The 27,236-nt window shown below is 34.3% G+C and overlaps 1 protein-coding gene across 7 annotated transcripts in view; it reads left to right on the forward strand.

Annotated features, from left to right (window-relative positions):
• LOC126810366 (inositol 1,4,5-triphosphate receptor associated 1) overlaps positions 1-27,236 on the forward strand; it is a 102,523-nt gene that overhangs the window by 69,899 nt on the left and 5,388 nt on the right. For all 7 annotated transcript variants that reach the window (XM_056098431.1, XM_050535387.2, XM_050535389.2 and 4 more), the window contains 8 exons: positions 199-296; positions 2,456-2,508; positions 4,546-4,592; positions 5,847-5,906; positions 22,058-22,138; positions 23,927-24,010; positions 26,575-26,720; positions 27,126-27,212. In XM_056098431.1, coding sequence (XP_055954406.1) covers positions 199-296; positions 2,456-2,508; positions 4,546-4,592; positions 5,847-5,906; positions 22,058-22,138; positions 23,927-24,010; positions 26,575-26,720; positions 27,126-27,212 — 656 coding nt within the window. The remainder of the gene's footprint in view (positions 1-198; positions 297-2,455; positions 2,509-4,545; positions 4,593-5,846; positions 5,907-22,057; positions 22,139-23,926; positions 24,011-26,574; positions 26,721-27,125; positions 27,213-27,236) is intronic.

The following is a 27,236-nucleotide window of genomic DNA, read 5'->3' on the forward strand; positions in this document are numbered from 1 at the left end:
AATTATCCATTTTTGCGGTTAATCATCAACAGGCATTGAACAGCAGATCAGATTCAAATCTGATGAAAATCGGACACATAAGATGGCATCGAGAGTTGATTAAGCAGAGTGATAAGTAATTTGATTTGTTCAATAGAAGAACTGTGTACTGTTTTCATTGGCTGATTTTAACAATATTGTTATATGGTTATATTTTAGGAACGTAGAATGTGTCGTGCGATGGAGGTGATGATTGTCCATGTAGATAATCAGAAACGTCTTTACGAGAAAGATCATTCAGAGTTGGAGGAAGCCAGGTTTGTATTGTCGATAATCTCGTTAACCTGACGATAGGTGTTTTATCATGATTTGACTAATTAATACTTTGTTCCCTACATCTTATTTTATTTAACACCTTAAAGTCTGTCGTTGAGGCAAGTGGTGTTGTTTCAATTCCCAGCTTGTCCGTCACAAGGAATAGGGTCACCTGTCTATCCCTGTGGTTTTCCTCTGGGTCCTCTGATTTCCTCGTACATGCGAATTATTGGAATGAAATTGAACTATATGTTAGTCTTGAAATGACTACACATGGCACAAAATACTGTCATGAAGTGTCTTTCTACTGAGATTGACACAAAACAACTAAATCATATCAGGAGACGTGTTTCTACTTGAAATACACCTAGAAATAGACCTCTGATGTTAAACACTGTGATTGGGTGTCTTTCTACTATGTTAAATGCATAAACACATAGAATGACTGACTCAAACTAAGTAAAGAAAAACATGAATCATGCATACTCCCCGCAGTGTTTCGTTTGATTAGAGCTAATCCCACTACTCACTGCTGTAAAGAAAGAAAATTCTTGTTCCAAATTATGACTGGTCAATAGTCAGATTAACAACCAATAGTTAACTGCTTAACTAGATCATTACGCTTTAAACAGAGCTCCAAATTGGACCAAATATGTTTACATAACGTTACGTCATGAATCACGATTTTATTATGCCCAATTAACCAGTGCATAGCAGAATATTGCAGAAAAACTAATTGTGTGACAAACGAGGCTATCAACACGGATATAATGCAAACAATACTGTTTTGAGACGAACAATACTTTCACCGTTTTTAATACCTTAAATCACTGTCCAAAGACCCCAGATTAAACGAAGGGCAGTCATGCTGCTGTGCTTTTGGATAGATTTGATTGAACGGGAGAAATAGACACACTCCCTCAAAAGAGCAAGTATCAGAAGCTAATCCAGCAATGGCCGGAGAGGGATTTCTCGGGCCATTGCTTCAGGATTATGGGATCACATGGCTTTTCACATTTTCTTAGTGTGCCGTTCAAAATTTCGCTGCACACTTAGAAAGATCTTGCAGCACACTGGTAGAGAATCACTGGTTTAGAACAAGAGTACAGGAAAATAATCTTTTATTACATATTTTATTGGCTGTATATTTTTCATCATGCTTCTTCTATCGATTGCTCTTTATTATATCGTATAATTTCTCCAGGGCAGTGACTCCCAACCTCTTTCCACTTGCGGACATCTAATGAATCTCCAAAGACACTCAATTCCTCTCCACCCCCATCAACTCCTCCCCCCACCCATCAACTCCTAATCTGTTCAGTCAGTTTTCCTGTATTACGCTTTAAACCACTTTCCACTAAATGTTCGGATAAACCCTAATGAAAACCTGGTGCACTTGGATAAACGTGGTATCAACTCATCCATCGCAAGATGTTCACCATTCCTGTTATACTGAAATTCGTTATCAGAATACTAGTAATTCCATACTTTATATTACCGGGTTATCTTTATTTCAAGCCCCCACCCCCTGTCCCCTTTTCACAAACCTCCGGTTGGGAATCACTGCCATGCACTTGTGTTAGCTGAAGTCCTATTTTATTGAATTATAGGTCAATGACTGAATTTTAACAAAATTGAGGCCTTAACAGTAATTTATTTTCTTTGGTTTGTAATTTGTCGTAAAAAATCAAAGTTTGATACCAACTTGGTCTTGATGTTCTTGGATAGAATGGCATTATACTAGAGACATCGACAACAATTACAAGAAATTAAACATGACTGCATGAAATCATATTCATTTGTACTTCAGATGGCCATAACTTTAATTAGGAATGATCGTTTTTAAATTGTTTTGGATCCATATGCATTTTATCCTATTCTTGTGCAGAAAAGTTGGATGTTAAACTCCATATTATTTCATGCAGTGTGAAAGGTTTGGCTATATTTGCTGTTCATTACAAAAGTTCGACTTTTAGCATCAAGTTTCTAATTGTAAGATATGTTTATAAACAATTATGAAACGTTAATATTTTTTTTAAAAATCAATAATGCACGACTTCACTAATTATTTCACAGATATTTTATTTTATTTCATCATATTATTAGAATTAGTTGGTCGTTGTATTTAGTTTTTTTCTCTTTATGTTTATTTTGCTTGTAGGAAAGTTTTACAAGATCGTCCGTTTGGTTCTCTCTATGGCGATGCGCCCACTGGTAGGTTTCAATTTTTTTTTTTGATTTTGCCTTTAAAAAGGTACAGATGAATGACAATATATGATTTGGAGAATTCTGATAATGAATTTAATCGTTGACCTAATAACGGTGATATTTTTGAATTGACAAGAATCTATTTTTTGAGTGGCATTTAATAATTGGCATGCTTATTACTATGGTTTATTAAACTGCAACATGTCGACCAGATTTCACAAGTCGTTATTTAAAGGGGCATTATGAGAGATTAGATAAAGAGCTGGCAGTTCTCGCTTTAATAGTTAAAAAATAGATAACGTAAAGAGAATATGCTGAAAATTTCAGTCATATTGCTCTACTCTGAACTGAGATATTGGCAATTGAATTTTAGGCCTAGTCTCGCTCATCATTTTTGAAGTCGGTACAATAAAAAATAGTCTTGATTATCCATTTTGACGTCAAATCATCCATCACAAAATGTATTCAAATCCAGTAAATATTGGAGGCTAGCAATGGCATCGGGAGTTGATTATAGTCTGGATAAGTTAATTAATGTCTTAATTAATAGTTTAGATAACATTTCAGACCTAGAAAAAGACCTGCAATAGGCAGATTTAGCTCTTGCATAATGTATGTTTAATTGTGTTAATACACTGCAATGTTTCTACCAGATTTCACATGTGGTTGTTTAATTGTGTTATTTGGTAAAAGGATCATTTTCAAAACTTACTGTGTAAAATAATAGATCTAATAAGCATGAAATTATTGATATATCCAGGGTATTTACGAGTAACACGTATGTGGTAATATGGTCATTCTATAGACTTAATGAGTTTTGTATTATTATGCATATTTATCCTTTCAATAGGTGGGGGAGGGGGGATGGCCGAATGGTTAGCACGTGCGCTCTGTATCATAAGATCTGCCATTGAGTCAGCTGGCGTGGTTTTGATTCCCCGGTTGTACATGACAAGGAGTAGGGTCGCCTGTCCATCCTTGTGGGTTTCTCCGGGTCCTCTGGTTTCCTCCCACTGCTAAACACCCCTATGCGCCAGCGAATTATTGAAATAAAATTGAACCATATGTTAGTCCCGAAATGACCTAGTTTGTGTCGAGTGCATGTTAAACCCCATTTCCCTCTCTCTCCCTATTAATTTAACTCTCTAGATTATCAGATGGTAGAGATTGAAATACGATCACCATTTGATAATTTAATTCAAAAATGGATAATCGAGACATTTTTTTTTTTATCGTAACAATGGTAGCAATGAAAATCAAGACTACCCAATTCTTAATTAAACTTTTGACATTCATAACTTCGCTCAGAATAAAGTAATTTGATTGAAATTTTCACTCTATTCCCTTTTCTTTAACTTATTATAGTGAGAACTGTCAGCTGTTGATATAATCTTACATAACCCGTCTTTAAATAATGATATCTTGTCTGTCAGCCCCTATGTATCTTGTTTGTCAGCCCCTATGTATCTTATCTGTCAGCCTCTATAGTCTTTGTATCTTGTCTGTCAGCCTCTATGGATCTTGGCTGTATCCTTGTCTGTCAGCCGTTATGTATCTTGTCTGTCAGCCGCTATGTATCTTGTCTGTCAACCGCTATGTATCGTGTCTGTTTAGTTGTATCTGTTTTGTCAGCCTCTTTGTGTCTTAGACTGTACTCTTTTATTTGCAGATATAGATTTTGTAGTAAAAATGTATTACACACTATTTTTTAAAATTATTTTCAAGGCTAAAATACTTTTTGTTGAATATGAAGAGCTATTTATGTAGTAATTTATAGATATAGAAGATTCATGTATGGGTTGACTATATACCAGTATATCCCAGTAATCTAATGCTTAAACTCTAGATCATAAGGTCTGTCATTGTGTCAAGTGAAGTTGTTTCAATCCTATTATAAAGTTTGTCTTTAATGGATATTAAACTCTCTCTTCTGCCCCCCCCCCCTTCTGCCCCCCCCCCCCCCTCTCTCCCTCTATCTCTCTCTCTTTGTATGGGGAAAGTTATTGCTTATTATTATGATCTCTTGGGGATTTTTTATTACAGAAACGAGAAGGTCAATGTCCGTGTGTGTAGCCAACGGAGGACCGAGAGTAAGTTATAAATTTTTTAATATACATTGTGAAAGAAAGAGAAATGGATGAATGAATAAATGACCAGGAAAAGCATTGTTGACAGATATTTCCTTTTGCATAGAGCACTCCCAACACTAATTACTATATTCACCTAATGGGTTGCTTTTATTTCACTTTGGGGTTGAAGTTCTTCAAGCCAACTTAGAATAACATTAACTGGTCTCTCGCCACCCATTAATCTGTATTCAACATAAAATTTTATGCATTAAAATTGTATAAATATTATTAGCAACTAGAGCTCATTGATCAGCTCTAAAGTACTCATAGTATTTTGATTTTTTTTTTAATTATTTTGATTTTTTTAAAAATTATTTTGATATTTTTTCATATCCATACTCATAATATTTGGATATTCTTCATAATATTTCATACTTTAACTTTAAACTTTGTTGTGATCACTCACATAATTTGATATATATCACATTGTTTTGACATTACACATATTTTATTTCAATATTTTTCACATTATTTTGATATTACCAGCAATTGTTGTGTTATACTATACTCACATTTTTTTTCAATACAAATTACTTGTTTTAGGTTTTTAGCTTGTTCTCTATCCATCTCTTGCAAAATGTGGGCGTACCCTGCCTGGCAGCCGCTGGTTTCAATACAAATTACTCACATTTAAATTTTGATATTACTTATATTTATGTTTCTATCAACCTGATTAAAATATAGATCCATATTTCGTTTCGTTTCGTTTTTTTATACTTTCGAAGGCCGAAAAAGTTCATCCCAATTTCCCGGCGTGGGTTCCCCTTGTCAGCTGTCTAGTCGTTCGGATGGGATGAAAAACCAAGGTCCCGTGTACACATTGGCGTGCATGTTAAAGATCCCTTGGCAGTTGAAATTCGATATAAGAGTAGGCCGTAGCGCCGCTGCCCGGGCAAAATTTCCCTCATAGCATACTGTATGGCGTATGACCGTCTTCATTAGCCCAGGTTAGGAGTAGCTTTTGACCCTATGATGTCAGACATTTGATAAACCAATCAGCATTGATGTTACTTGTGGATTACCCACAGTTCCGTGCACCTCACTCCAAAAGCTCGCCTTAACAGACCGTTTCATTGGCTAATCCCTCACATTATCAAGAACACAAAGACAAGGAAAACGAAATTTTGAACTGTAAAAAAAAAGAAACGAAATAAGATCTGTGTTTTAATCAGATTGTGTTTATATTATACTCACACGATTTTTGTATTGTATTAGCAACGCAACAATAAAATAACCACACTACACGTTATAGCCAGTAGTAAATTACCAGACAAGGTAGATAACTCTTATTTATAACATTGTTGTAGTGAAGTGTTGGTCACACCCTGCCACCCAAACTTGCTTTATATATTTTTTTCTGGGTTTTTTTGTGAATTTTTTTAAAATTAAACCTTTGTTTTTTTATGATATTGATAAAGGATCAATTATATATTTTTGGTTGCCATATTTACTAGTTCATTCTGAGAAAATGGATACTTTTTTTTTTATGGGTCCAACCTTTCATGTTTATTTTTATTTACGTAATATTTTGTTTTTCATCCCCTATCATGAAAGGTTGGCATTAGGATCACAAATTACATGCTGTGAAAGTTTCTAAATAACCAAGTTGTTCACATTTTTGCCATTAAGCAAATCTCACGATCAATTCTGAATAGCTCAATATTTTGATTTGAAATTTTCTGAAAAGGTATAAATGCAATTTATTGTCACATTTGGTACTTAAATAAACTTTATATACCATGTGTTTTGAAACCTAGGACTGCCCTTTTATATGGTAGCTAGCATGGTAAATTGTAGTCATAGTTAGAATTGTGATAGGTGAAATAAGCCAGCATGTATTCATGAAATAAGCCTGCATGTATTCATATAAGTTTTACGTTGTAAACAGTCATAAACCAAATTATAAATTTTAGTGATATCATATAAATGATTTTTTATTTTATATATTTAGACTATTAGGCTTCCTTTGTTAAGGGGGGTTGGGTGGCCGAATGGTTAGCACATGCGTGCTGTATCATAAGGCCTGTCATTGAGTCAACTGGTGTGGTTTCGAATCCCCGGTTGTACGTGATAAGGAGTAGGGTCACCTTCCAATCTCGTGAGTTTTCTCTCCGGGTCTTCCATTTTCCTCCCACTGCTAAAGACCCCTACGCGCAAGTGAATTATTGAAATAAAATTAAACCATATGTTAGTCCCGAAATGACCTAGTTTGTGTCGAGAGTACGTTAAACCCCATATCTCTCTCTCTCTATCTCTCTCTCTCTCTCCTTTATTGTGTGGGCTGTAGATCACAAGGTCCATCATTGAGTCAAGTGGTTTCGATTCCCCGCTGACAAGGATTAAGGTTCCCAGTCCAACCTCATGGGTTTTCTCTGGGTCCTTTACTTTCCTCCCACAGCTACAGCTAAAGACTCCTGCGCTCAAGCGTATTAATGAAATAAAATTGAACCATATGTTAGTCCCAAAATTACCCAGTATGTGTCAAGTGGATGTTAAACCCTGTTTTACTCCCTTATTGAGTAATGTTTATTAAATTATGGTTTGTTGAGAGAGTTGAGATACAGAATCAGTTTAAATCTAAACAAAAATAAAGAATTTACATTTCAACTTGACAGTAAATCCACGGATATGTACACATGTATTAATAGTAATGTCTTGGACAAATTTTGTGTCAATTTCATACTTTTTATTTTTTGTCCCCCGCCTTTCGAAGAAAGCAGGGGACTATTAAAATGGGTTCGTCCGTCTGTCTGTCTGTCCGTCTGTCTGTCCGTCACACTTTTTGGGACACAATAACTCTCTTCCTAATTGAGCTAGAATGTTCAAACTTGGTGTATGTGTTTATTAGGTCAATGCCTTGATGGAGTTCGAAGATGAGCATTTTCCGCTTAGGGTAAGCAGAGATAAGCAATTTGATTGGTTGATGCTTTGGGACACGATAACTCTCTTCCTAATTGGGCTAGAATGTTCAAACTTGGTGTATGTGTTGATTAGGTCAATGCCTTGATGGAGTTCGAAGATGAGCATTTTCCGCTTAGGGTAAGCAGAGATAAGCAATTTGATTGGTTGATGCTTTGGGACACGATAACTTTTAATTGAGCTAGAATGTTCAAACTTGGTGTATGTGTTTATTAGGTCAATGCCTTGTTTATTTTGATTCTATCTGATAGAGAGTGATGAAACTTAATGTATACTTAATAATCAGTTTGATTGCTGGATACTTTTGAAAAAGATAAACATGCAATTAATTAATATATGTCATCTATTTATTTCGGGATTTCAGCGGGGGACATCAGCCTCACTGTTGGCTTGTTGTGTTTGGAATTTAGTTCATTTTCTCTGGTTTGTAATCTTCTTTTATTAGATTTAGGTTCTTTTATTCAAGGTTATCCTGCTAGTGCTTTCATTGTCTTGAATTCTGAATTTATAGATTTTGAATTCTTTTACAGATGTGATTCCTTGTTTTCAGATACAGTCACAAAACTAAATGGACAACGAGTTATCTTAGAAAGACGTTTTTATTTATTTATTTATTTTTTTTTTTCAGGAAATCGTTGTTGATCACATATTTCAATTATACTTTCAAAAATTATCTGGAACATGTTTGACCCAACGTCACTAATATATCACACACCGAATTTTGTCTCTTTGACAGTTGTTAGAGGCGAGGGGAGGGGCGTTTGCACTTTAGATCAGAAGGTCTGTCATAGAGTCGAGTGGTGTGGTTTAGATACCTGGTTTGTAGGTGACAACAGCCTGACGTTGTGGGTTTTCTCTGGGTCCACTGGTGGTCACAAATTGCTAAAAAACCTCTATGCAAAATGGGGGTCACAGTGGCTTAGTGGGTAAGACGCTGGCTCGCTAGCCTGGAGGTTCCCTGCATTGGCCGAGAAAGTTCATCCAGATTTTCTAGCGTGGTTCCCACTTGTCAGTGATGCAGGACGGAGGGCCTGACAAGGACAGCTGTCTAGTCGTTTGGATGGTACGAAAATCTGAGGTTTTCATCTTAGATCAAAAGTACATATGGATTTTCCAGTTTGATTCCCCCTTGTCAATGGTGTGGAATAGAGGTTCTGGCAAAAGACAATGAATAGTCATTCGAATGGGACAAAAAAACAATGTCTCTTACACATAAAAGAACCCTTTGGTAGTTGGAATTTGATATAATACTAGGTCGTAGCGACGCTTTCCAGGCAAAATTTCCCTCATAGCACGCTGTATGGCACATTCCCATCGTTGCTAGCCTTGTCGTGTCAGAAAAGTGGGACGTTAACCCCCCCCATTTCATTTTAATTTAATCTAAAACGGACCTTGACTTAGTTTTTTCAATGTCGGGTAAAAGACACTTACATATTTCATCAAATATGGCTGTCACATATCTCTAAGGTATTTCACAGTAGGTGGTCCTTTTTATACGTCCACATTCATAATGTGAACGTATTATGCCGTCGCCCCTGTGTGTGTGTGTGTGTGTGTGTGTGTATGTATGTATGTGTGTGTGTGTGTGTGTGTGTCTGTGGTTCGCCTACAGGGCGCAATTCTTCATGGATTTTCTTCAAACTTGGTATACTTATTCCTTATACCCCAAGGAAGATCCCTATTGTTTTTGGTGCATGCCCGACCCCCCGGGGCAGAGCCACGCCCATTTCTAGTATTTGTTTGTTTGTCGTCTACAGGCCACATTTCTTAACTAATAATCTTGAAACTTTGCATACACATTCTTTGTACCCTAAGGAACATCCCTATCGTTTGGGGTGCATGCCCAACCCCCAGGGGCAGAGCCACGCCCATTTTCTTTTCGTGTGTCTTTGTGTCGCCTACAGGGCGCAATTCTTACTGGATTTTCTTCAAACTTGGTATACTTATTCCTTATACCCCAAGGAAGATCCCTATTGTTTTTGGTGCATGCCCGACCCCCAGGGGCAGAGCCACGCCCATTTCTAGTATTTGTTTGTTTGTCGTCTACAGGCCACATTTCTTAACTTATAATCTTGCATACACATTCTTTGTACCCTAAGGAACATCCCTATCGTTTGGGGTACATGCCCAACCCCCAGGGGCAGAGCCACGCCCATTTCCCATTTTCTTTTCGTGTGTCTTTGTGTCGCCTACAGGGCGCAATTCTTACTGGATTTTCTTCAAACTTGGTATACTTATTCCTTATACCCCAAGGAAGATCCCTATTGTTTTTGGTGCATGCCCGACCCCCAGGGGCAGAGCCACGCCCATTCCTTATATTTATTTATTTGTTTGTCATCTACAGACCGCATTTCTTAACGTATCAACTTTACATATTTATTCCTTATACCCTAAGGATGATCCCTATTGTTTTTAGTGCATGCTCGCCTCCCCGGGGCAGAGCCACGCCCATTTTTGTATTTGTTTGTTTGTCGTCTACAGGCCGCATTTCTTAACGTATCATCTTGAAACTTTGCATACTTATTCTTTGTACCCTCAGGAACATCCCTATCGTTTTGGGTGCATGCCCACCCCCCAGGGGCAAAGCCACGCCCATTTTCTTTTTCTATGTGTGTGTGTCGCCTACAGACCACAATTCTTAATCAATTGTCTTGAAATTTTTTCATATGAATTGCTTATACCCTAACGATGACCCCTATTGTTTTTTTACCCCCAGGGGCAGAGCCACGCCCATTTTCTTTTCTTTTTATGTCTGTGTGTCACCTACAGGCCACAATTCTTAATCAATCGTCTTGAAAATTTTTCATATGAATTGCTTATACCCTAAGTATGATCCCTATTGTTTTTGGTGCATGCCCGACCACCAGGGGTAGAGCCACGCCCATCCCTTATATTTATTTATTTGTTTGTCATCTACAGATCGCATTTCTTATCGTATCACCTTGAAACTTAGCATACATATTCCTTCTATCCTAAGGAACATCCCTATTAGTTGTGGTGAATACCCAACCCCCAGGGGCAGAGCTACGCCCATTTTCTTTTTTTATGTCTGTGTGTCACTTGCAGACCGCATTTCTTAATCGATCATCTTGAAATTTTTTTTAGACTTATTCCTTATAGCCTAAGGCTACGTTTTTACACTTATTCCTTAATCCTAAGGCTGGCCTCTATTATTATTTTTGGTGCATGCTCAACCCCTTGGGACAGAGTCACGCCTAATGTTTGTGTGTCTTGTGTTTTGCCTACAGGCCGCAATTCTTAACCGATCCTTTTGAAATGGGGATACCTATTCTAAACGTCATGCTTTTAGAATAAAGACATCGATTGTTTTAAAATAAAAATTGTGTTCTGTTAATGTGAACGAAACGTTAAACTGATAGCAGTCCTACAACCCAGTTTTATTTCACAGACCCTCAATGCAAACTGGACCATATCAAACAAAACAGGAATGTGGACGTATATTGCTGCGTTAGCGATGCTCTTGTTACTTTTTTTATTGAAGTAGATTGAGTCATCCAACATGGTATATCAAGTTAGTAAACATTAATATTGACCACTTTACACCTGGTAGGGGAGATAATCTCCTTCTAATCTTAATCCTTGGCTTATCTCAACATGAAGAGTTAAAGCTTAATCTATCAGTCGTTTAGTAAAAGAATAAGTAGGGATACTAAGAGATTGAGAAGTGTAGGGATATTTGAAATGTTTAACAGCTTCTGATTTGATAATGTTATGAATTTATATTCTCAGTTAAAACACTATTTATATATAACAATTACTATGGTTTATTACACTGCAACTTTCAACAAGATTTCACAAGATGTTATCAAGCATATGTATCAACACAAATAAATAAAATACAAGCCTGGAAATAAGGCACCTGTCACAGACAATGTCAGACACTGATTCAGACTTTGTCAGACACAATCCCTCTGGTGCCTGTCATTTTGTCCGGCACTGATTTGTCTTTTTTATTGATATTATTAATACATGTCCAGCACTAAGTTGAAAATGTCAGGTACTCTTTCATTAGTGCCTGACATTTTGTCAGGTACATCTAATACCGTTATTTCCAGGCCTGATTTAAATGAAACTTGCATTGTCATAAACCATAGTAATTATTATTCCATAAATAGTGTTTTATTTGATAATGTTCCAATTACTAAACGACTTTCAAAGAATATTAAGATTCTATTTGTTGTAATCAAACTATTTACAAAAAATATAACATTATAATCCTTGAGTGGCATTTAGCTATTGAGCACATTAAAAAACACAACACAATTTATATGGAAAACAATCACTGGTTTATACACATATAGCACAACGTTTTGACAAATATTCTCTTATCTTTACAAGTATAAATGATGTTTATAAACCAGTTGTTTTCCATATAAATTGCGTTGTGTTTTTTTTAAGTATAACATTGTTTAAAATTATAATCATGGATTAAATATACGCTCAACACTGTAATCAATCAAAGAGTAGGAAATATCATAATTAACATAAAATATTGTCTATAAGTTGCTGATCATCATCATCTATTTGAACCATAGGTTAGCCCTGTTCTCTCCACCACCACCCCCTCTCTCTCTCTCTCCACTCTAGATCATAAGGTCTGTCATTGTGTCAAGTGAGGTTGTTTCAATCCTTTTATATAGTTTGTCTTGAGTGAATATTAAACTCTCTCTCCCTCTCTCTCTCTCTCTCTCTCTGGGAATAGAGTTGCATGTTTTAAAGACTTCTATTCATCTTTCTTTAGAGATTCAACTTTCTACAATACTGTAGTTTTGTAATGGGGATTTAAAACCAGTAAAAGGGGATGGTGGACCTAAGTTAAATCTTGAATAGGGAATTAGCTTAATCTCGTATATCTGTCAAGTAGATTAAATTTTTCATTCCTGGCCCAATACCTGGGAAATTTACCAGATTTTTCTTGATTTTGAATGTGATCAAAGATATGGAAGGTGGAGATTTAAAGGTTTAATTCAAGTTGGATTAAGATTATCCTCGTAATGGCCATCTTGTGTAGATAATCTTTTTATTGTTGAGTTTGAAGAGGATGAAGAAAATCCTGATTCTTTTTACAACAGCAAATAATCATTTGAGAAAGAGGAAATATGTGAAGATTTAATGGGAAGTTAAATGATAAAGTGTTAATGTTCACACATCTAATGAAGAAGTTTGTAAAGATTCTGTTTCAATAGTTTTAGAGTTAAGATTTAAATAAAAGGGAAAATAAATCGTAAAGAGATTTAATAGGGATTTTGATTATCGTTCACACATCTAATGAAGAAGTTTGTAAAGATTCTGTTCCAATAGTTTTAGAGTTAAGATTTAAATGAAATGGAAAATAAATCGTAAAGAGATTTAATAGAGATTTTGATTATCGATCACACATCTGATTAAGGAGCTTGTTCCAATGATATAAATTGTAAAAGAGAATCAAATGAGATTTTCATCATCGTTCACACATCTGATGAAGAAGTTTATAAAGAGTCTGTTATAAAGAGTTTAGAGTGGTATTTAAGAGAAGATATAACTAAAGATTATTTAGAGATTTAATGATATCTTGAGATAAATTTTCACACATTCTTCTGTTTAAAGATGCAGTATTGGTATTGATTTATTGATTTATAAAAACAAACCATATCAAGTCTTTAAATGGAGTTAAAACATAGAGAGAAATGGGGTTTAACGTCCACTCGACACAAACTAGGTCATTTCGGGACTAACATGGTTTAATTTTATTTCAATAATTCGCTTGCGCGTAATGGTCTTTAGCAGTGGGAGGAAACCGGAGGGCCCGGAAAAAACCCACGAGGTTTGACAGGTGACCCTACTCCTTGTCACGTACAACCGGGGATTCGAAACCACGCCAGTCACCTCAATGACAGACTATATGATACAGAGCGTGCACGCTAACCATTCAGCCATCCAACCCCCCGAGTTAAAACATAGGATATGAAATCAAATGAAATGGGGTTCTACTCCTACTGGAATTGAAATGAGCTTTAATATCCTACTGTTCTTCTCCGAATTGGGGCTAATGAAGACGGGCATACGCCATACAGTGTGCTATGAGAGAAATTTTGCCTGGACAGCAGCACTACGACCTACTCCTATATCAAATTCCAACTGTCAAGTGATCTTTTACGTGCACGCCAATGTTCTTGTCAGGCCCTCTGTCCTGCATCACTGACAAGAGGGAACCACGCGGGAAAATCTGGACGAACTTTCTCATCTAATGCAGGGATCGAACACCAGGCTAATGAGCCAGCGTCTTCCACTTAGCCTCCGTGACCCCCTCTTCTTCTACTGGGCTAATGAAGACGGTTAAAACATATAATATTGTGGTCCATCAACAAACCCACTTATTTCTCAAATACAACTTTTAAAAACTATTAATTCTTAAATTAGTTGGCAACCAAAATAACATTTATTTACAAATACAACTTTTGAAAATTCTAATTCTTAAATTGGTTGGCAACCAAAATAACATTTATTTACACTAGGCATCGTTATCGAGAAATAAACAACAGGCGTTTTTTCAAAATATTGCAAGTGCTTGAGTATGTTCATCGTTTTCTCCGGGTCCTCTGGTTTACCCCCACTACTAAAGACCCCTACAAATTATTGAAATAAAATTGAGGCATATGTTACTAATGAAATGACCTAATTTGTGTCGAGTGGACATTGTTCTCTCTCCAATATTTAACATTTAGTATGATAGAAGGTTGATATTTGTGCCTTTATAGTCCCCCCCCCCCCCACTTCCCCTCACCTCACACACACACCTTGTTTATAATGATATAATCAATGTTTGAACAATAAGTGTTGAAATGGTGTCAATAGATTACTGTTGTATGACACACATGTTTATACACACTATGCATTACTGACAGGGGAAATAACTCTTATCTTAATCCACAACATTAAACAATTATTATGAATAATTCGCTCAAAACTGTAAATACTGCTAAATACAATGATCTGAATTAATTAAATTTTCTGATTGAGACTTTTATAAGATAAAAGAAAACAATTTTACTGTTATAAGATAATTTCAGTAATTAATGATTGATAAATCATATATAAAATTTTGAAATTGAAGAGATTTGAAACATTTTAATTGACAAAGAAGTCAATTTTATGTGTAATTATTACCATTCAAATGCTGCTGTTGAAAGGATATAATGTTCTTATATTAATGCATATATTTCTGCATTCTGTGGTTTTGATATTTTCTGAATATCCTCCCTGAATCCAAGTTGCATTTTAAACTGAATAATACTTTTCAAGTTTTGATTTCAAAACTCTGGATTCAGTCCTGGTGTTGGCTGAAAAAGTTCCTCTGGTTTTGAAGCTTGGATTCAGCTTGTCAGTGTTGTTGGATGGAGTATCTAGTCATTTGGATAGGATGATAAACCAAGGTTATTTGATCCCTTGACAGTTGGAATTCGAGATGAAATTAAACCGTAGTGACGCTGCAAAGTTTCCTCATAGTACACTGCATGATGTATACTCGTCTTCATTAGCCCTGTTGATGAACAAAACTAGAACTTAAAGTTACAATTTCATATTTTCTAAGAAAGTCAAAACATAATTATTTCTATGTCTTTTGCTCAATAGGTTGTCAACTCACTATTATACAATCATAGGTTATATTTCTCACACTTAAAAATCTTCACACTGGAAATAATAACACAATTACCTCCCAATTACCTCCCTTGTTTTCCTATTCCCCACCATGGAATAGCTAACTTCAAACGTTTGAATTTGAAGTTGAAAATGATATTTTTGCCAATTTCTCAACTGGCAATAGTGAATTATAGGATTATTCTTTAACAAGGTAGGACTGTTTATAGATACCATCTTTTTAAGGGCTCTATTTTAATACTTTTACTTAAAAATATGAAATTGTAACTTTTAAGCCCTATTATTTCATTTTTTTCAAAATTGATTTAAAATGTATAAAGATATATATCTCTGTTCTCTATTCGTCAGCTTGATTCTGAAATCAAGTGTAAAATTTAATGATAATTTCTTAAGACGTGTAAAAAGTTTATTGTATAGGGGTTTATAAGATGGAGGGTCATAATAATCCCATTAAACCACTGTGTTCGAGTCTCTTGTCGTCGACATGTCAAACACGAGGCCGTTAAATTGTTACTAAAAGAATCAAATGAATTGTTAAAAGGTGTAAAATTTAAATGAAATATTTATCAGCAGTTAAAAACCATTCACTTAGAATAATTAATCCATTATCCTTCATTTCACAAGTCTAAATGCCAAACGATGTTGAAAAGGTCCTCAGGTTTTTCAAGGAGTCAATTCTTATTTGTTTCAGCGTAAAATGTCCATTAAGGATTAGCCTGAACGTGTGAAAGTTTAACTGTAAACTTTGTTCGACCTCGTGCCTAGTTTAATTACCGTGCAGCTATTGTTAAATTCGCGCGTTTTTCTCCATCTATTGTGTACGATGGCCGCCCCATAGATTAAGATGATGATGTGTGATTGTTTGTCTAGGTGGTCCGTCGAGTTTCGTATTGTTTAGTAGGATTGGGAGTTGAATAGAGGTTTGTTCAGGTATAAAGGGAGTTTAAGGGTATTGTATTGTACAACTGTTAAAGGGAGTTTTAAAAGGTTTAAATCTTATGTATGTTACCTGTATAAAGATGACCAACGTGTCTATTTTACCTGTGTTTATTTCACGTTCATATTTGACATAATATTACCTATAATACCTACACTAAGCCCTGATTAACACCATAAATATGCTTACATCTTCTTTATAAATTTTAAAAGATGAATCATGGAATAATTTTATTTTAATTATCATGGAACAATTTGAAGTTTTGATTTAATAATCATGGAACAATTTGAAATTTTGATTTTTTTTATCATGGAACAATTTGAAATTTTGATTTTTTTATCATGGAACAATTTGAAATTTTGATTTAATTATCATGGAATGATTTGCAATTTTGATTTATTTATCTAATTATTATTTATTAAACATTTATATAATGCATCATTCACAAAAACGTTCAGATGTTGCTTTACAAAAAAACAAACATAAACATTTATTACATATATAATTTATGTGTACATCATAGAATGTAAATTTCTTCTTGTCAATCCCACTCAGTTTACTGTTCAATTACATCTTCCAAATAATTTTATTTAACAAAAAAAAAAAAAAAAATAGATCCCCACAGAATATCAACAAAATTTGTAATTAACAATGTATTTATTGGTATTATTTTACACTTTAATCAAAAATTGAAACTTTTATTTGTTAAAATATCAACGTATCCATACATGTTGTTATGTTGTCAAATTCTTTTCATAGTAGAAAATGAATGACATTCCTAAAGAATCAAACAAAATTTAAATGTAATGTAAGAAGCTTGTGCTTTTTTTTAATGTAAAATTGAAACCATGTGAACATCAAAAAATAAAATCAATCTTTTGTGTTAACAAAATTTAAATGTAACAAAATCATTATTTATTTGAAAATTGTAAAATTGAAACCTTTATTACAAAATGTCAACATTAAAAAACAAAATTTACTGTGTTGTTAAGTTGTCAGATAGTGAGATGTTGGCACTTGAGATTGACAAGCTCTTGTCGAATAATTTTAGCGTTTGTATTTCAATGTTGATGTTTTCAATATGGCCTGTGAGTGTGACACCTGAAAATCTTGACTACCTGACACAGGTAATAACAGGTAACTCTTAACCCCTCAATTTATTTACCGTAAACCTTTCAAAACAACCTGACTGCTGACTGGCCTCTTCAAAAAGCAAATTGACAAAGATTTGAAATTTATTAGAAACTACTCCTGCATGCAGCAGTTACAATAATTTATTGAAAAATATTAAGAGTTTTTTTTGCATGTGATAACTGCATGCAGCAGTTAAAATAATTTATTGAAAAATATCAGGGGGTTTGGGGGGGTTTTTTTGCAGTTAAAATAATTTATTGATAAATATCAGGGGGTTTGTTACATGTGATAAGAAAGATGTGATAAGAAAGATTATGGTAGCATTTCAATAATACAAATATTACAGTGAAAATAAGGTAGCTATATTATACTATTATAGAAAAGATTAACATTTGTTACAAAAATTACAGTAGCTATCGCCTTTTGTATATTAACTCATTTATATTGATGTAAATCCTGATACATCCTAGATAAGATACCGAGTTTAATCCTGTTAGATTCACACATTTTTCCACTTCTATCAACTTTAACAGATAATCGTTTCGTTAATCATTTTAACTTCGGTTTATCACCCCGGTTGTATGTGACAAGGTCCTCCGGTTTCCTCCAACTGCTAAAGGCCCCTACACACCAACAAATTTTTGAAATAAAACTGAACCAAATGTTAGTCCCAAAATGAGCTAGTTTGTGTTGTGTGGACGTTAAACCTCATCTCTCTATTAAACATAACAATATATTGATATTTTTGTGAATAATCCCAGAATTATATATTTATTATGTCAATATTTATTGAATAAAATTTATTAGAACAAAAGGGGGATTGGATGGCCGAATGGTTAGCACGTGCGTGCTGTATCATAAAAGCCTGTCATTGAGTCAACTGGCGTGGTTTCGAATCCCCGGTTGTATGTGACAAGGAGTAGGGTCGCCTGTCCAACCTCGTGGGTTTTCTCCGGATCCTCAGGTTTCCTCCCACTGCTAAAGACCCCTACGCAAAATGACCTAGTTTGTGTCGAGTGGACTTTAAACCCCATTTCTCTCTCTCTATCTATTAGAACAAAAAATTGGCCTATTCTAAGTTAGTCAGAGTTTGGGTTTATGATACTCATAATTTCTACAGTCATTTATTTCATATAATTTAGGGTTTTTTTCTCATTGACAGGTCGAATTCAAAATAAATGCAGGCTGTCTGGGCAAAATTTCTCTAGTAGCATCGCATATGCCCGTCTTCATTAGCCCAGTCTGTGCAGATCAGTAGGAAGTTAAACCCCATTTCATTTCAAGTTTCTCCTTTCTCTTTTAAAGCGAATGCTTGAAATTTAGACGATTTACAGTAAATGTGTATTTTATCAAAAGGTCATTGACACCAGTAATTAGATTTGTTCTACCTGGACATCCATGTCACATGATACACATTCTGATCGCATGACACTTATTGTCTCAGCTGGGATAAAACAACAAATGGTTAAATTCTGGCACCTGAACTGTCAAATATTACCAACTTGATCAACAGTTCCAAACTTAGATTAATAAATATTACAAAATGATTACCAAACATACCAATAAATATTACATGATGGTTACACAATTTACTTCCTCAAATCAACCTATCAATATTTTAAAATTACTAAAAAACTAAATATTACTAAATAATTACCAAACAAGATTATCGTACAATTTACACACCAATAAATATTACACAATAAGTATACAATTTACACACCAATAAATATTGTAAGATTAGCAATATTACAATCTTATCAAATATTGGTATTGAATAAATACAAGCCAATTCAAACTTTTTATTCAATGCTTGTAAAGATGCAACATTTGGTTATGAGATTGGAAAACAATCCGAACTTCTTTAAATTCATGCCCTGAGAGAGATTATTTATTAAAACACAATTTTTTCATTAAATAAAATAATTATATGATATAATGATTGGAAATTTTAATTATATGGATATTTGATCCATAATTTTAAAACAAAATTTGAAAATCAAATCGGAACAAATTTTTGTTAGAAATAAGATGAATAGTAACTTTCAATATTTTTTCTTGATTTACAAAGGTTAATAGAAAAGTTTCTAAACCTTAAAGCTAATAACAACATCAATTTAAAGTGTCTTTTATATTTAATTACATAGAAAATTTGTTTATCTTCATCAAACAAAGACATAAAAATATTAGTGTTCAAATCTATATAAATCACCAAAAAATATTATTTTAATTTGTGACGAGGGCAACAACATGTTTATTTGAATGTAAAAAGGAGTCAAAATATTTATTTGGGAATCTGTTGAAGTCAAAGTTTTGATTGTTTTTCAAGAGTTTGGATAATATTTATTTAATGAGAGAAGAAAGTAAGATAATATTTGGGAAGAGGTGTCCTTTAAGGGGAAAATACCTGTTGGCATTAGCATAGAAAATTAAAAAGATTTGCTGAAATAGGAGAAACAAACATTGTTCTAGAGAAAGAGGTGTTTTTATAGTAATATACATGTTTTCTAATTACAATTTACACTGTTTGTATATAATTACTACTAGAATTAATTAATATAATTAAGCTTAACGAGTCTCTACTATTTTAGAAAATGAAGGTTTAAATATTTTGTTTGGGATTAATTCAGATATCAAGGAAATTTATTTTTAGTTGAAGTTATGTTTTAAAATTAATTATTTCCAAAACTTTGAATTCAAAATTATTTCCAAAACTTTGAATTCAAAATTATTTCCAAGACTTTGAATTCAAAATTATTTCCAAGACTTTGAATTCGAAATTATTTCCAAAACTTTGAATCCAAATTTATTTCCAAAAATTCGGATTCAACATTATTTCAAAAAATTTGAATTTAAAATTACTTCAAAAAATTTGAAATTAAAATTATTTCTAAAACATTGAATTCAAAATTATTTCTAAAACATATTGAATTCAAATGTATTTCTAAAAGTTTGAATTCAAAGTTATTTCTAAAAGTTTGAATTCAAAGTTATTTCTGAAAGTTTAAATTCATCAAATTTTATATTCGAAATTATTTCTAAAAGTTTAAACTTTGAATTCAATTAATTAATTAATTTTCTGACAGTTAATTGACCTGAAGCTAGAATTAGGTTTATAGATTAAATCATTTGTAGCCGGTTTATGTCGACTTTATTTGTCAACACATGTAGATCTACATTACTATACATTTACAACCAGTGGGGGAATGGATTGATTAAAATGTCATTAGTAATTTTAATCTTCTTTTGATTTTTATGACATTTTTTTTATCCAAGATTTGATTAAGTTTAGAAGTTAATAAAGATGACATTTATTGCTGTTTAATTTACTTCTTGTAAGTTGAAGTGAATAAGTTTAAGAATATGAAGTTTAGCTGATCATAAAATCATTAATAATGAGGTGTTACTATGACATTTACAGCTTTACCTACACTAAAACTGTTCATACTCACACAAATAGCAACAATGTTACAGTTTTAATTCTCCTTAAAGATCTATAGTATTACTTGATCTGAGTTTAATTAAGTCCACTTTAATAAGATACAGAATTTGATTTAGTAATTAACAAGTTGTTCAGGTAGCAACACCTTTTTACAAAACATCTTACACTTGAAGTTTTTGACATTTAGTAGCGAACTATTTAGCTTGTTGACGTGGTGTCATTGACAGAATTAATTAAAATTGAATGGTTAGCTAATACAGTAAGTGATAGTTGTAGGCAGGTGAGATCAGATTAGGATTAAAGAACACTGATTATCAAATTAAAATGGATTAAATCATCAAAATTGTTTCAATATTATCAAATTTTCATATATACCGCTGTAGATGTCCTTAATTAAAGACAATATATGTAACATTTCTTTTACAGCCTTTTAATAGAATATGTCGATTGTATTTTAAAGATACCATGGCTGATCATAAACATATTATTATATTATTCTTGTGAATTTGAATATTTAATAAACATTCAATACTGTGTTTAGAATACGAAGATGTTCTTTATTCTGTGTCCATTGTACACCTTGTCTTCTTTTTTGTTCATCTCTTGCCCCCCCCTCCACCATCCGTTCAAATCTCTCCATTTATCCCTTTTCCTCTTTCCCTCCCCCCTTATCCATCCAACACCCTTTAATCTCCCCCTCTTTTCCCGTCAAGTAGCAGGTGGCACTGGCTTGTTTGTATCATCTGTACAGGATATCATTTATTACATCCGTGTAAATATTGAACAGAATTGAACGTTTGTTGTACTGCTATTCGTTTTAGAGATACAAATTTTATAATTCTTAAGGGATTGAGTCAAAGTTTGAATCTTAGATGTTTTTATTACTTGAAAATCATAGCATTTTATTGCAGGGTTTTGTAGAATGCTGTAAATTTATTGAACAAGATAGTAGATAAATAACTTGTTGTGATGTGTACTGATATTTTACTGTGGAATACAATGTGCTAATATTTTACTGTGGAATACGATGTACTGATATTTTACTGTGAAATACAATGTGCTGATATTTTACTGTGGAATACGATGTGCTAATATTTTACCGTGGAATACGATGTGCTGATATTTTACTGTGAAACACGATGTGCTGATATTTTACTGTAGAATATGATGTGCTGATATTTTACTGTGGAATACGATGTACTGATATTTTACTGTGGAATATGATGTACTGATATCTTACTGTGGAATACGATGTGCGGATATAATATGCTGTGAAATACAGTGTAATATTTGATTGTTTTGATGATTGAATTGGTTAATTTGTTATATTTTTAGCTTAGAAGGCGTAGTGATGTGGCTTTACCCCGTGTTCTAGGGGGACGAGGTTGTCCCCCTTTTCTTCATTCATCCTCTTTGGTAAGAACGAATGTAAAGGAATTAGATGTATAAATGTGATAATTGTATCTTTAACTTCTCTCTCTCTCTTTGTCTCTGTTATATGGTTTTGTTTTCTATATGTAGATGTCTTAATGTCCCTTCTCTCTTAAAGATGCATTATGTAAGTTAAAGATCTAAATAACGAGCTGACAGTTCCCACTATAATAGTTTAAAAATAGATAATGAAAAGGAAATATCTTGAAAATTTCAGTCAAATTACTTTATTTTGATTGAAGTTATGGCTGTTTGAAGAAAAGTGTAGTCTTGATTGTCATTGCTACCATTGTTAATAAAAAAGGTATTAGGCAGATTTAGCTTTTACATAATGCATTTTTAAATACAACTGAAATTCATTGATTTATTTTTTAGATTAAACTCGCTTTATTTACAGTTTGTTATTGTTTACAATTTTAGCTTTAGGCAGAACCAATTTTGATTTTTGTTTTTTTGGGATCATTTATTAAATATTTTGGTATTTTTTTGGGGGGGTGGGGGGAGGATGCTACGGTGGTGGCTTAGAGAGTAAGACATTGGCTCGCTAACCTGAAGTTCCAGTGTTCCAACACGCAGTGTTGGCCAAGAAAGTTCATTAGGAATTTCTGGAGTGGTTCCCGCTTTTCAGTTGTGTAGATCAGGGGGCCTGGCAAATGACAAGGCATAGTCGTTTGAATGGGATGAAAAAGAAAGTACTGTGTACATATTGGCATGCCTGTTAAAGATTCCTTGGCACATGAAATTTGAAACAAGAATAAGCCGTAGAGCCACTTTCCTGACAAGATTTCCATGGTAGCACACTGTATGTTGTATGCCCGTCTTCATTAACCCAGTCAGAGCAGAACAGTAGGATGTCAAACCCCATTTCATTTTAAAAAAAAATTCCAATTTTTTCTGCTTTGGAATTTTTTTATTTTTTTTAAAAAAAAACTCCATTCACAATTTTTAGAGGCAATTTATTTGGAGAATCACTCAGTGTTAGTTGAAAGGGTGGAAAGGAATTGGTTTAGGTTAGTTGAATGGTAATGGTGAGATAATTGACCTTTGTTAGTTCAAAGGGTGGGAAGGAATTGGTTTAGGTTAGTTGTAAGGGAAGGAATTGGTTCAGTGTTTCTATGTTGTGTTGTAATATTTTTGTGTTGTAATGTGTTGTATTTATAATAATACTATTTAATACACAGCCTAGCTGGAAAGTCTATGTTGGACGAATAATCAGTTGTTCACTTCAATATTTTCTAATTGTAAATAAATTGATCAAACGTCTAGATCAATATATTATTATTGTTACCTCTTAAATAAAAATTAAAACTTTATTTACATCTTAATTTCACAGATTCTTCTGCTTTATTTAATTTTATCTTTATAACTTTTTATTATTATTTAGCGGATATTTTCTACTGGGACTTTTTTAATTCAATCTGATTAAAACACAGATCCTTTTTCGTTCCGTTTTTTATAGTTCAAAATTTCGTTTTACTTGTCTTTACTACACTAGGATCTGAAAGAATTGTTATATAAGCAGCGTTCTGGTTGATGTGAGGGATTAGCCAATGAAACAGCTCATATACCCCTTGATGCGACCTTTCCGTATAGCTGGTAAGATCTTCATATAGTGTAGGCCATCGAAAGTATAAAAAAAAACGAAACGAAATATAGATCTGTATTTTGATCAGATTGATTTAAATTACATATTAATGCATGTGCATTGCATGTTAATTTAGCCTCTCTGCATGTTTTTTTTTGTTATATAATTTGCTATGTTACCCTATATAGGATCATTCTATCTTCGAGAAGAAGATTGGTCAATTTAAAGACAGTTCTTCACTAACTTCATCAAACTCTTTCGATGACGAAGAGGTAAGAATTGACAAGGGCATTAACTCTGCTTATATTGTATAGGAACTAATTATACATAGATTTTGTGGAACGGTAAAACTACAAGTAGCTAGCTTCTTAGTATCTTTATTTTTATTAATCAATTTTTGATTAAGATGCATTTTGTTTCTATTCAACAAAAAAAGAGATCGCGTTTTTAAAAATGGAAAGTTGAGTTGGAAATGTGTGGTACTGTGATGTTAGTCCCAAAATAACCTAGTTTGTGTTGAGTGGACATTGAACCCCATTTCTCTCTCTCTCTCTCTCTCTCTCTCTCTCTCTCTTGTTACTATTATAATAGACATATAACTTGAGTGGGCTCAACACAATCTGTTTCTAACAACTAGTATAGGAAGTCACAGCGGCTCAGTGAGTAACACATTGGTTCGTTAACCTGAAGGTCCCGTGTTCAATCTCTGCGTTGTGCGATAAAGTTCATCAAGATTTTCCTGTTCGGATGGGAAGAAAATCTGAGGTCCTGTGTACACATTGGCGTACATGTAAAAGATTCCTTAGCAATTGGAGTTTGATATATGAAATGAAATGAAATGGGGTTTAACATCCTACTGTTCTTCTCCTATACTGGGCTAATGAAGACGGGCATATGCCATACAGTGTGCTATGAGGCAAATTTTGCCCGGGCAGCGGCACTATCGCCTACTCTTATATCGAATTCCAACTGCCAAGGGATCTTTTACGTGCATTCCAATGTATACACGGGACCTCGGTTTTTCGTCTCATCCGAACGACTAGACAGCTGTCCTTGTCAGGCCCTCCGTCCTGCATCACTGACAAGGGGGAATCCCACCGGAAAATCTGGATGAACTTTCTCGGCCAATGCAAGGATCGAACACCCGACCTCCAGGCTAGCGAGCCAGCGTCTTACCCACTTAGCCGCGTGATCCCCGGAGTTTGATATAAGACTATGCCTTAATAGCGTCACTGTCCGGGCATTATTTCTCACATAGCAAACTGTATGACATGCCTTGCTTCATTAGCCCAGTTCGGGCAGAGCAGTAGGACGTTAAAGCCCATTTTATTTCATTTCACAATTACTAGTGTGCTTGTCAGCAAAGTCAGTACAGGTGAATGAAACTATCCTTAGTTTTAGATTGTCGTAGAAACATATACTGCCCTTAGTTTTAGACTAGGCTACAAGCCTCGGCTTGATATGGTACCACCTAAAAGACTGCAAGTACCATGGTATTCTGTCCTTTATCGTAGCAGTACGCAAAACCCCCACTCAACCTCCGGTTTGGGTAGTTTTTATTATGTAATCCTATCCTATAAACTTGATGTTGTGTGTAGGTATATATAACAGTAATAAAAAGACAATATGGTGAAAGGAATGCATCTTATATCACTGCATATTACAAATATTACAGCTTATTTTCTTGTGTGTAGTTGTGTTGTGAATGAATGTATAAATCTTTTCTAGTTTGTTTTATATATCAAGTTTCAGTTTTCTCTCACAATATATAATATTATTTACAGTACATCTGATTGATCTTAATGTCGATTTACTGACGAGGATGGTATGGAAGAAATTCTGTATCATCACTCGTCATCGACTACAGTTCGTCATCAACTACAATAATGACACCAGAGGCATTTTGTCAACCGATTTTGTGTATCTTAAAGGGGGGGGGGGGTAGTGGTCTACCTTGGGGGAGAGACAGGTTGCCTACCTTGGGAACCTTGGGAAGGGGTGGGACAGGTTGCCAACCTTGGGGGGGATGATCTAACGTGTGTATTTAAGATATTAAGGTCTGTTAGTTCATAAAGTAGCACAGTTTTAATTCTGCTTATGTATGTCGTGACAAAGAGTTGGGGGTTAGGCATGGTCTAACATGTGCACTATAGATCTTAAAGTCTGTTATTGAGTCAAGTAGCATGGTTTCAATCCCACACTTGTACATCGTGACAAAGAGTAGGGTCACTGGCCTAACTTGATGGGTTTACTCCAGGTCTTCCAGTTTCCCTCCATTGCTAAAGACCCCAAACTTTAAACAAATTACTGGGAAAAAAAAAATTCTACCCGAAATGACCTGGTTTGTGTTGAGTAGACGTCAGATGTAGTTAAAAATCAACTCTCTCTCTTTTGTGTAATTAATTCCAGACACTTTCAAAAATGGGCCTAATATTTTACAGAAATAAAACATCAGTTCATATTGAAATATCAAGGGAGAAGAAACTATTATATTGAACCCTTGTATCTTTTATACAGAGGAGTTGCTGTGGCTCAATGAGTAAGATGCTGGCTCACTTGCCTGGAGGTTCTCTGTTCGATTTCCATGTAGACAGAGATAGTTCATCAGGATTTTCCGCCGTGGTTCCCCCTGGTCAGTTGTGTAGGATGGACGGCCTGGCAAGGGATGGGACGAAAAATCAAGTTTCAGTGTACACATTGGCGAGAACGCAAATCAAACCTTGGAATTGGAATTGGAAATAAAAGAGTACGCTTAAAGCCAGCCTTGTACTTGAGGTTCTATACAAGAGAGATCTGGGTAGTATAGATTCTATGTTGATTGTTTTATTTGTTACAGGACCCTAAACAACGCTTTCAATCAGCAGTAGCTAGTACTTCCATGAAGAACGCTGTAACTACAGTTATTAGAAGAGCTTCCTTAGAACGTCAGTCCAGTCTATCACCAAGTCGTTCCTCATCCCGAGAAAATTTGACAGAGATAAAGTAAGTTATATGTTGTAAATATATATTCACCAAATCTTACCTGTTTGACAGAAATACAGTAAATTAATGCTGCAAATATTTAACCACCTAGATGTAATCAGGTTTTGTTCAAATGAAGTAAGTTTCTCATTTTTGAGGTTGTTTTTTCTTAACTCCAAATGATTTTCATTCCTGTTAAAGTGAGTTGTTAATCCGAGATGTTAAATTATAAAATTAAAGGGATGTCAATCCATGATATATAGCAGGGTCACTAGCATGTTGGTGACTCACTCGGTGGGTTCTGGGACCCCCAGTTTCCTCCCACTGCTAAAAACTGGACCTCTCTCTCTCTCCCTCTCTCTCTCTCTCTCTCTCTCTCTCTGTATTTCATCATTTGTTTTACTTCATTTGTTTTACTTTATACAGAAAAGAGAAAGAAGAATCCAGATCACTTCGACCCAATTTAATCGCAGCTAAGAAAAGTTCACAAGAAGAAGAAGCCTATCAAAAAGGGTAAGCTTTAAATCTGGGGACGTA

The sequence above is a fragment of the Patella vulgata genome, chromosome 2 (assembly GCF_932274485.2).
Source record: "Patella vulgata chromosome 2, xgPatVulg1.2, whole genome shotgun sequence".
In the NCBI taxonomy this organism is placed as follows: Eukaryota; Metazoa; Mollusca; class Gastropoda; family Patellidae; genus Patella; species Patella vulgata.